The sequence below is a fragment of the Nannobrachium achirus genome, assembly GCF_963921795.1.
Source record: "Nannobrachium achirus genome assembly, chromosome: 3".
Classification (NCBI taxonomy): Eukaryota; Metazoa; Chordata; class Actinopteri; order Myctophiformes; family Myctophidae; genus Nannobrachium; species Nannobrachium achirus.
In genome coordinates, this window is record NC_137812.1 from 70839419 (window position 1) to 70851604 (window position 12186).

At 43.3% G+C, this 12186-nt stretch overlaps 1 protein-coding gene across 1 annotated transcript in view; it reads left to right on the forward strand.

The window, feature by feature from the left end:
- trim2a (tripartite motif containing 2a) overlaps positions 1-12186 on the forward strand; it is a 100362-nt gene that overhangs the window by 14987 nt on the left and 73189 nt on the right. The window contains 4 exon segments of the mRNA XM_080722285.1: positions 1754-1935; positions 5800-6043; positions 9730-9881; positions 11890-12070. Of these exon segments, the coding sequence (XP_080578411.1) occupies positions 1802-1935; positions 5800-6043; positions 9730-9881; positions 11890-12070 (711 nt within the window). The 5' untranslated portion in view covers positions 1754-1801.

Consider the following 12186-nt stretch of genomic DNA (forward strand, 5'->3'; position numbering starts at 1 on the left):
CTAGGGATTTGCTCTCCTTTAGGGCTTGTGGAAGGGCGTTCCACATGTTGATGGTGTAGCAGGAGAACGAGTTAGAGCCTTGTTTAGTGTTAAATCTACGTTGGTGATGATTAGTGGAGCTGCCTCTGGTGTTGTGATTGTGAACATCCTTGACCTTTAAGAAGTAGTTTGTCAGGTACATGGGAATCTTGGAGGTGTAGTGTATCTTGTACACCAGGCCCATTGCAAGATGCTGTACTCTGTCAGCTACTTTGAGCCATCCCACGCTTTCGTGGTGATGATCGGTAAGGTGGGTCTGAGGAGGGAGACCAAGCACAACCCTAATTAGTTTGTTTTGGGCTGTTTGGAGCTTTAACTTTAAGGCAGCTGGGGCGTCGCGATACCAGACAAGGACTCCGTAATCAATGAGGGGCCCAATAAGAGCACCTCCTAGTGTCTTTCGGGATTTAATATTGATCAGCGGGGCAACCCTTTGCCCTGCTTATAGCGCTGCTGCTACTCAAAGATTTGCCATTTCAGATCATGACAAGTGACAAGCCAATGGGCCAATTACTGTACATGAGTTATATTTCGTCGTTGTCGGGTGGAAACCTTGTATGTCCAAAACCGTTTGTTTTGTATTTATCATTTTAAAAATGATTTAAACTAGTGAAAACAGCCGATCTACAAGCACACAACGCCTCGCGGTAGATCTGCTGTTTTCACTACTTTTGTGCGACAGCCTTGTATGATGAAGCAAGGCTTTGCTTTGCGAAAAGATTTACAAATTTGAAACTTGGAGATACAAGGTTTCTGCCCAACAGTGACGATTTACTTTGTTGGCCGCCCAGCCCAACATGGAACGAAGGCCGACATTTTATTTTTATTTTTTTCCCAATGGCCAGCACGTCCCTGATTTGTGGGGTGTTTGTAGTTGAAGTTCAACCTTGTGTTCCCAGCAGGTGGATGTGTTTGTTCGTTTGTTTGTCTGTTTCTGTCCAGTTCCTGGTCCCAGTGTGAGGAAGGAAAACACTCATCTTTAAACTGCTTTGATCTCTACTACTCACCAATCATTCTCTCTCTCTCACCATCTCGCTCTCTCTCTCTCTCTCTCTCTCTCTCTCTCTCTCTCTCTCTCTCTCTCTCTTATGGATTAAAGTGCTCACTGCTGCTCAGTCGCCTTTGACTGATTTCAGTTTGGAATCCATAGAAGCCAGCATGTGTTCTGTGGTAGCATGTTGTGCAGCAATAATAGCCTCATCTTAAAAGCTTGTAGCTTGTAGATGAGGCTTTATTTGGTTATTAAAACATCATCATTTTACATATTGTGTTTAATTGTTTAAGAAAGAGCACTGTTGGGGGGCTCCTTTCACACTGTTTCATAAATCGTACAATTCTTCTGCTTGTGAGATTAGATTTTGCTTTAACCTTCTGTCTCTCTCTGTGTTTTTTTTAACCATATTTTATGCTACAAAAATAGCAGATCTACAAGCTCATAGCATGTCATTTCATGCCATGCCATGAGCATGTACAGTAGATCTGCTATTTTTTAAACATTTGGAAAAATATCAAAATGAATGATTGGGAAATATTTAATCATTTTAAATTGTTTTAAAACTTCTTCACAACCAAATAATACATATCAATTTGAGGGTCCTTGGCACGATAAAGTTTGAGAACCACCGTTTTAAAGTGCCCGTCAGTGCTTTGATGTTGGCTGCTCACAAATCATTGTCTCCCCCCTCCCCCCCCCCCCCCCCCCCCCTCTCCCCAGGGTGCAGGCTGAGTGGCAGAGGGAGGAGCTTGGCGTCAGGGCGTTAGGATGGACAGTGAAGGCTCAGCTCTGCCCAGTCCAGTGGTGGGACAGATCGACAAACAGTTCCTGATCTGCAGCATCTGTCTGGACCGCTACCACCTGCCCAAAGTGCTGCCCTGCCTTCACACCTTCTGTGAGAGGTGAGTTTATACCGTACATACTACCACCTACCTGTCTGTCTGCACACCTTCTGTGAGAGGTGAGTTTATACCGTACATACTACCACCTACCTGCCTGCACACCTTCTTATATCTGTGAGAGGTGAGTTTATACCGTACATACTACCACCTACCTGTCTGTACACCTTCTGTGAGAGGTGAGTTTACCGTACATACTACCACCTACCTGTCTGTACACCTTCTGTGAGAGGTGAGTTTACATACTACCACCTACCTGTCTGTACACCTTCTGTGAGAGCTGAGTTTACATACTACCACCTACCTGTCTGTACACCTTCTGTGAGAGGTGAGTTTAACTGTACCAACCTGTCTGTCACCTTCTGTGAGAGGTGAGTTTACCAACCTGTCTGCACACCTTCTGTGAGAGGTGAGTTTACCAACCTACCTGTCTGTCTGCACACCTTCTGTGAGAGGTGAGTTTACCGTACATACTACCACCTACCTGTCTGTACACCTTCTGTGAGAGGTGAGTTTACCAACCTACCTGTCACCTTCTGTGAGAGGTGAGTTTACCGTACATACACTACCACCTACCTGTCTGTACACCTTCTGTGAGAGGTGAGTTTACCAACCTACCTGTCACCTTCTGTGAGAGGTGAGTTTACCAACCTACCTCAGTTTGAAGAAATTATATAAATTTGAAAACAGATGTTTAAGTAGTGAAAATAGACGATTTACAATGTGAGCTTGAGATCTGCTGTTTTCACTAGTTTGGGTACCGGGTCTAATTTCTCTTTTGGGTCACAGGGTAAAAAGTTTGGGAACCACTGCCTTAGACTCTGAGTTTACAGACCCGTAAGTGTTCCATTTGGACCACTAGTGCAGTGTTTCTCAACCTTTTTTCTGCATGGGCACACTTTTCATGTCCCAAGAATCCATGGGCACACCAACATAATACGCAGGTGTAAATATTGTCACTGTCGTCACTGTTGTATCTCCAAGTTTAAAATGTGTACGTTTCTTCGCAAAGTAAAGCCCTGCTTCATGCAAGGCTGTTGCACAACAGTAGTGAATAGTAGTGTTTTCACTAGTTTAAATCATTTTTAAAATGATAATACAATACTGGCTTTCAAGCAGTTTCAAGGGGCACACTTGACCCTTCTCAGGGGCACACCAAAGGTCCCCAGGCACAGTAGTTGAGAAACACTGCCCTAGTGGGTCCCCCGACCCAATGTTGAGAAACAGCTGGGCTGCAGGGCATTTATAATCCACCAATCAAAGGCTGTGAGACATTAATGACTAATTAATAACACATTTCAGGAGGTACGGTAACAGTACAGTGCAAGCCAAGTGATTTACATCCTGCCCTGTGACATTGTGTCCATAAAATGTGTCTCACAGCACTTGTCCTACACAGTATATGAATTAGGCTCGACTGCAACACTGTCCTGGCAATAATAACAGCATAAATCATTCTGTGGCGTAGACATCACAATCACAATCATCTTTATTGTCACATCACAGGTTTACAGGTGTAATGAAGTGGTTGTTGAAATGTGTTTTTGTGCAACAAGCTTCATCAAAAAATCTAACAGTAAAGAAAATCTTGTCAGGGATTGATTGATTGATTGATTGATTGATTGAAGACTATTAGAAGTTTGCATAGGAAAAGGTACAGTTTGTTCACTGATACAAGGTAAACTAAAAGGATAAAAACCTAAAAAAAAAAAAAAAAGCTTTTGCGATTGTTTCAAATCCTTTTTTTTTTTTTTACTCATATAACATTGAATAACAGACAAATATAACAGTACTACAGTATGCAGAAAATATTTTAAAAGAAAAACACATTGCATAACACAATGCAAAATAAATGGTATTTAAAATAGAAAGGTCAGGGGGAGATAAGGAAGGATATGCTTTGTTTTCTTTTACCAGTTTCCAGTAGCAGCCGCCTTTAAGTGGCTTTTCAGAGCGCTTTTAAAGGTCAAAATTTGACATTTAAAAGTGCTGTAAGTATATTTAATATACTTACACATAATAACATAGTCCAGCTGAACAGTACAGTGAGTACATGAGTTTAGACCTACAGTACATGAATAAGTTGCATAAGTTTATGCACAGAAGTGGTAGCACTTTTGTAGATCCACAAGTTCAGTAGCCTGTTTCAGACTAATATTCTTGACCCTTTTTGTACTCTTGACCAGTGGTTCTCAAACCTTTTCATGTCAAGGACCCCCAAATTGAAATGCATTAGCCCTTGGACCCCCATTTGAAAAGATATGCCAGGGACCCCCATAATAAGAGAAGATCTTTACGGATCTAGCAGTAATTCCTAACTATTTTAATTTCAAGGACTGCCAGTCTGACATGCATTAGGCTACGGACCCCCATTTAATGGTATTTCTATCTCTCTGGTATGCGAATGACATCATCATCATACCCGGAAGTTAGCGGGAACGCCTACTGAGTGGCAAAAAACTACTTTCTGGCCTTGACAGCCCAAACATCCAAACATCCAAGTCCTATCTGATTGCATTAAACAACGTTAAACGATGTTAAACTCACTTTGCCACATGATCTTTCATTCACTTTATGCATGCGCATACCCTCTAATAATATATATTGTTGCTGTTGGGCAGAATATTCTCATATTCTAACTTTTTTTTTTCTTTTTTGTAAATTAACGGACGACAGTATCAGCGTCACAGGTCAAAAGTATGAGACCTACCTGTATAGGCTTGTAGGTCTGCTACTTTTGCTTTTTTGAATCCTGACATTTGGACATACATTTGGATGTATGAGGATCCTGAGTTTTGGACATTTTGAGGTTTCCACCCGACAGAGACGATATGCAGTGTTTAGTGTAAGAGTGTCCAATGAGTCTTAAGTGCGTGCGTGCGGTTGTGCATGCTGGTGTGTCAGCCTGCCTGAATGACTCTTTATTCTCGAACACAATTGGGACATTCTGGAGCCTCTGTCTGCCGATGTCTCCCTAAAGCTTTTTCTTCACTTTGTTGTTCTGTGCAGCCTTACAACCCAGATAAAATTACTAAAAATAAATTACAAAACACACGTTCGCTTTGTTGGCCAAAAGAATCTCAGACCGAATACAATTGTGTGTTTGTTGCCTATAGCCACCACACTAATTATTTTTATTTTATTTTTAACACAAATCTTCTCTTCTGAGGAGTCCCTGGCACAGAACATATTGAGATGGGGGTCCACAGCCAAATACCAAATAATTTGGAGTAGAGGAGAACCAGGCATATATGCCCGGTGGGCCGACTGTGGCAACAATTCTTTTTTTCCCCCCTTTTTTTTGTTGTTGCTTCCATTAGAATAGTTACAGTATGTTTTGGGCTGTGCAGCTACTAAGTGGAGAGGGCCAATCCTTCAGTAGCACCAGCCCACAGAGCAGAGAGACATCACATGATTGGCCCACTGGCTTGTCTATCATCTGAATACTGAATACCTTTAAGTTATTTCTAGAGTTAGAGCCAGAAGTGCGTGACATCATCTTTACATTCTACAAATCCAAGTACGCCTCTTGTCTCAAACTACTGGATGAAATGAAGGACAACCTTCTGCTGGACATCTGGCCCTTCATGTCAGAACACTGTACACACAGATCACAGGCTACTGTGGCCCAGGAGTCCCACCCAAATATGTAACAGCTGAAACAAGCCCAAAATGCCTCACTGCCTCCACACGTTGGGGGCTTGTAGATCTTCTGTGTTTGGTTCACGCCGGTTGTGGTGCATGGGCCGGTCTGGGCCAAGAAGCCAGGGCCGAATTCATGTCCGAGTCCGGCCCTGCTTTGAAGGTCTTTGACATGACAGAGTTTGAGAACTAACTGCTATTAACTGTTCCACCTCTGTCCACCAGGTGTCTCCAGAACTACATCCCGGCCCACAGCCTGACTCTGTCGTGCCCGGTGTGCCGGCGGACCTCCATCCTGCCAGAGAGGGGCGTGTCGGCCCTGCAGAGCAACTTCTTCATCACCAACCTGATGGACGTCCTGCAGAGACCCCCCGCTGACAGCCTGAGCAGCCAGGAGACCCCCGTCCTGGACCCCATCGCCTCCGTGGCCGCAGGGCAGCCGCTGTCCTGCCCCAACCATGCAGGCAACGTAAGACACCATTTACAATTTAATGTTTAGGTATTTAGCAGACGCTTTTAATCCAGAGAGATTTACAATAAGCAAGATAACATCAATACAATAAGCAAGATAATAAGCAAGATAATATGTCAATACATCAACAACAATACAACAAATGCATAGGAATATCAATCTAGAAAAACAATAATGTTTTACCTAATCAGTAAAAACATTTTGTAAAACCTAAAAAATGCTATCTAGCTTTCATGTGTGGTCATCGAGGGTAGGCGAGGGTACACACACACACACACACACACACACACACACACACACACACACACACACACACACACACACACACACACACACACACACACACACACACACACACACACACACACACACACACACACACACACACACACACACACACACACACACACACAACAACAACAAAAAAAGGAAGGTCATACAAGGTTTCCACTCGACAGCGAGGATATGAAAATGTAATAGAGCATAATGTATGTTGAACAACTCACTTAAACAGGCTTAAAATGATATTATCACTTGGTTTGGTTAAAGAGGGAACGATATTGACAGGTTGAAATGACTGCTGAGGTGCACTTGAGAGTTTGCACCAGGCAGAGGAGGCCTCTTTGTGGTTATGCATTTCCTGCATGTGAAGTGCACACACTGCGTACGTGACATACAGCCTGTATTTAAGATCAGAGAGATACCTTGTTCAGATATGACCATGCTGATGATGTCTGAAAAGGTGCAAAGTAAGGTGTTTTGCTCTGTGGGTGGCTGTTGAAAAAGAAAGACAGACAGCTAAGAGTTGAGGCATTACATTTTGTTTAACACGGTTCTATTGTGAAAATGGCATAGTATACATACTGACCAGAAAGAGACAGAGGAGAAAGTGGTACAGTCAGCTGGGGCATGAAGGCCACTGTGGCCTCAAGTCATGCCATTTTTTGTAGGGGCACAAGGCCAAACTGAGGGGCAACGACAGCCATGGCCTTCATGGCCTCCCTGAAATTCCTGCCCTGGTTCAGAGTTTACCAGTGACATGTTGTTGTTGTTGTTGTTGTTATGGTAACCTAGGTGATGGAGTTCTACTGTCCTCCATGTGAGACGGCCATGTGTTCAGAGTGTACCAGTGACATGTTGTTATGGTTGTTATGGTAACCTAGGTGATGGAGTTCTACTGTCCACCATGTGAGACAGCCATGTGTTCAGAGTGTACCAGTGACATGTTGTTATGGTTGTTATGGTAACCTAGGTGATGGAGTTCTACTGTCCTCCATGTGAGACGGCCATGTGTTCAGAGTGTACCAGTGACATGTTGTTATGGTTGTTATGGTAACCTAGGTGATGGAGTTCTACTGTCCTCCATGTGAGACAGCCATGTGTTCAGAGTGTACCAGTGACATGTTGTTATGGTAACCTAGGTGATGGAGTTCTACTGTCCTCCATGTGAGACAGCCATGTGTTCAGAGTGTACCAGTGACATGTTGTTATGGTTGTTATGGTAACCTGTAGGTGATGGAGTTCTACTGTCCTCCATGTGAGACAGCCATGTGTTCAGAGTGTACCAGTGACATGTTGTTATGGTTGTTATGGTAACCTGTAGGTGATGGAGTTCTACTGTCCACCATGTGAGACAGCCATGTGTTCAGAGTGTACCAGTGACATGTTGTTATGGTAACCTAGGTGATGGAGTTCTACTGTCCTCCATGTGAGACAGCCATGTGTTCAGAGTGTACCAGTGACATGTTGTTATGGTAACCTAGGTGATGGAGTTCTACTGTCCTCCATGTGAGACAGCCATGTGTTCAGAGTGTACCAGTGACATGTTGTTATGGTTGTTATGGTAACCTGTAGGTGATGGAGTTCTACTGTCCTCCATGTGAGACAGCCATGTGTTCAGAGTGTACCAGTGACATGTTGTTATGGTTGTTATGGTAACCTAGGTGATGGAGTTCTACTGTCCTCCATGTGAGACAGCCATGTGTTCAGAGTGTACCAGTGACATGTTGTTATGGTTGTTATGGTAACCTAGGTGATGGAGTTCTACTGCCCACCATGTGAGACAGCTATGTGCTCAGAGTGTACCAGTGACATGTTGTTATGGTTGTTATGGTAACCTAGGTGATGGAGTTCTACTGCCCACCATGTGAGACAGCCATGTGCTCAGAGTGTACCAGTGACATGTTGTTATGGTAACCTGTAGGTGATGGAGTTCTACTGGCCTCCATGTGAGACAGCCATGTGTTCAGAGTGTACCAGTGACATGTTGTTATGGTTGTTATGGTAACCTATAGGTGACATGTTGTTGTTGTTATGGTTACCTAGGTGATGGAGTTCTACTGTCCTCCCTGTGAGACAGCCATGTGTTCAGAGTGTACCAGTGACATGTTGTTATGGTAACCTAGGTGATGGAGTTCTACTGCCCACCATGTGAGACTGCCATGTGTTCAGAGTGTACCAGTGACATGTTGTTATGGTTGTTATGGTAACCTAGGTGATGGAGTTCTACTGTCCACCATGTGAGACTGCCATGTGTTCAGAGTGTACCAGTGATATGTTGTTATGGTTGTTATGGTAACCTATAGGTGACATGTTGTTGTTGTTATGGTTACCTAGGTGATGGAGTTCTACTGTCCTCCCTGTGAGACAGCCATGTGTTCAGAGTGTACCAGTGACATGTTGTTATGGTAACCTAGGTGATGGAGTTCTACTGCCCACCATGTGAGACAGCCATGTGTTCAGAGTGTACCAGTGACATGTTGTTGTTATGGTTACCTGTAGGTGATGGAGTTCTACTGCCCACCATGTGAGACAGCCATGTGTTCAGAGTGTACCAGTGACATGTTGTTGTTATGGTAACCTAGGTGATGGAGTTCTACTGCCCACCATGTGAGACAGCCATGTGTTCAGAGTGTACCAGTGACATGTTGTTATGGTTGTTATGGTAACCTATAGGTGACATGTTGTTGTTGTTATGGTAACCTAGGTGATGGAGTTCTACTGTCCTCCATGTGAGACAGCCATGTGTTCAGAGTGTACCAGTGACATGTTGTTATGGTTGTTATGGTAACCTGTAGGTGATGGAGTTCTACTGCCCACCATGTGAGACAGCCATGTGTTCAGAGTGTACCAGTGACATGTTGTTATGGTTGTTATGGTAACCTATAGGTGACATGTTGTTGTTGTTATGGTAACCTAGGTGATGGAGTTCTACTGTCCTCCATGTGAGACAGCCATGTGTTCAGAGTGTACCAGTGACATGTTGTTATGGTTACCTAGGTGATGGAGTTCTACTGCCCACCATGTGAGACGGCCATGTGTTCAGAGTGTACCAGTGACATGTTGTTATGGTAACCTAGGTGATGGAGTTCTACTGTCCTCCATGTGAGACAGCCATGTGTTCAGAGTGTACCAGTGACATGTTGTTATGGTAACCTAGGTGATGGAGTTCTACTGCCCACCATGTGAGACGGCCATGTGTTCAGAGTGTACCAGTGACATGTTGTTATGGTAACCTAGGTGATGGAGTTCTACTGCCCACCATGTGAGACGGCCATGTGTTCAGAGTGTACCAGTGACATGTTGTTATGGTAACCTGTAGGTGATGGAGTTCTACTGTCCACCATGTGAGACAGCCATGTGTTCAGAGTGTACCAGTGACATGTTGTTATGGTAACCTGTAGGTGATGGAGTTCTACTGCCCACCATGTGAGACAGCCATGTGTTCAGAGTGTACCAGTGGGGAGCATGCAGATCATCCCACGGTGCCTCTCAGAGATGTGGTGGAGCAGCACAAAGCAGCGCTGCACGCACAGCTGGACGCCGTCAAGAAGAGGTACCCTCCTCCTCATCACTACCGTCATCATCATCACTAGTATCATCAGCAGAGTTGTATTGCGTCATTGTAGATCAGTGGTTCTTAAAGGGTGCCATGGCATTGGTCCCAAGGTTCGTTAGTCCGAATTTGTTAAGAATACTATGCCTAACTCTAACCCTAACCCTAACCCTAACCTTAACCTCAGTAACTCTAACTAAATTCGGACTAATGAACCGTCGGACTAATGAACCTTCGGACTTATGGGCAGTCCCCTTCTTAAAGTGGGGTCAGTGGTGTCAGTTCAGAAAAAAGCTAAGGTATGGCAACATGACTGGTGTCTTGCACGCGCGCCTTCGCACGCGTGCAAGACACCAGTCATGTTGCCATACCTTAGCAACAGGCATGATACATTTAAGTACATTCTATTTTTCCCTGTTTCTACGGTTTGTTCAAGTGCAGCTAAACTTGGTATAAAATAGTAAACGTGCCACAATTAACAATAATGAATTGCACCTGTGCAGCTGACCTGCAGAACCTGGGAATATACCATTTTGTCAAGATGGGGAGAATACAAGTGTGGAGAATATAATTATAATACCTTGTTAAAGTGACCATTTTGTAAAATTTTGCATTTGTAGTTATTTTAATGAAATTTAACAACATAACCACCACAGATAGACAAAGAGACATTCATGGATTTATATTTAAAAGTAACTTTTATTCTCCCCCCCTGGACCCAGGGTATGTCCAGGGACCCACAGGGTTCCTTCAGGGGTTTCCAAATGGACCCTTACAGGTGTGTGACTCTGAGAGAGTACAGATGGAACCAAATGGACCCGGACCCATTTGTACTCTCTCATAGTTATGGGGGTTTTGTTGAAATTAAAAGGTTTGAGAACCACTGTTGTAGACAATAAACCTGGCGTAGAACGTATGATTGTAGCTTTAAAGTGGTATTTCACTTTAGAACATTTCTGGGGTAATTGTTTTACATCTACTCACTCAGTATTTTGTGTGCACCCCAGACTGTTTTTAAGTTGCTTGATTCAGTATTTAGATATTTGATATTCAGACATTGATATTTAAAACACATGCCCCCGGTTTTGGTGACTGATATACTGTATGTCCTTCTAATACTTGTGTTTAAAAAAAAAACGTATGTTTATTAAAAGATGTATTTTATTATAAAGAAAAACACAGCCCCCTCACAATTAGAACAATATCAGTCACCAGAAAGAGGGAGTGTGTTTTCAATGAGTCTAACATGGCTAAAACTGATATTGGATTTCAATGGGCTTATTATTGGAATGGTGTGTGTCTGATTAAATGAATATCAATTATCTAAATGTTGAATCAAGCAACATAAAGGCAGCCTGGGGTACACACAAAAACCCAAGTCGTTAAAATGATCCCAGAAGCGTTTTAAAGTGAAATAGAGTTTTGGAAACCTTCTTGTAGGCAATAAAACAGACATAAAGGTTATGGATCATAGCTTTATAGTGAACAGTGTTGGACAAAGTACAGTAGGTAGGCCTACTCAAGAAATGATCATAATTGGTCTTCACAAATAGCAAAAAGAAAAAAAAGAAAAAGAAAACTCTTTCTGTGTCTCTTCTGAGCTGTGGGCAGTTAAAAAATCTGTCTGCCAGTGAGATCATCGTTTGGCTGATGTTTGTTTTTTTAACATTTTTTAATATAATATATTTAGATTTGTATTATCGCAAGAACATTGCAACTTTTCAGGAATGGAAAGGCTGCAGTTTCAATTAGCTTGGATTCCCCAACGGTGATGTCACTGGCAGACAGGTTTCTGAACTGTCCACGGCCCGAGACACAAAGCAAGTAGAATAATTTTCTCCTATTTTATCATGAACATTAGTGAGGATCAATTAATATATGAAGATAGGTTGAAAAGTGGTGAAGTCGTCCTTTAAGTAGAGTACTCTAGTAAATGTATTTAGTGTACTGTCCACCACTTACTGTGTACACTATGTAATGTAATATGTAATGTGACCTGTGACCCCAGGCTGCCAGAGATAGACTCCGCCCTGCAGACGCTGTCAGAGATCCTGCAGCAGCTGACCAATCAGAAGAGCTCCATCGAGGAGGACATCCACACCACCTTCGACGAGCTCCAGAAGACGCTCAACGTCCGCAAGAGTGTCCTGCTGATGGAGCTGGAGGTCAACTATGGTCTCAAGCAGAAGGTCAGTGTCCTCCTCATGGAGGTCAACTATGGTCTCAAGCAGAAGGTCAGTGTCCTCCTGGTGGAGGTCAACTATGGTCTCAAGCAGAAGGTCAGTGTCCTCCTGGTGGAGGTCAA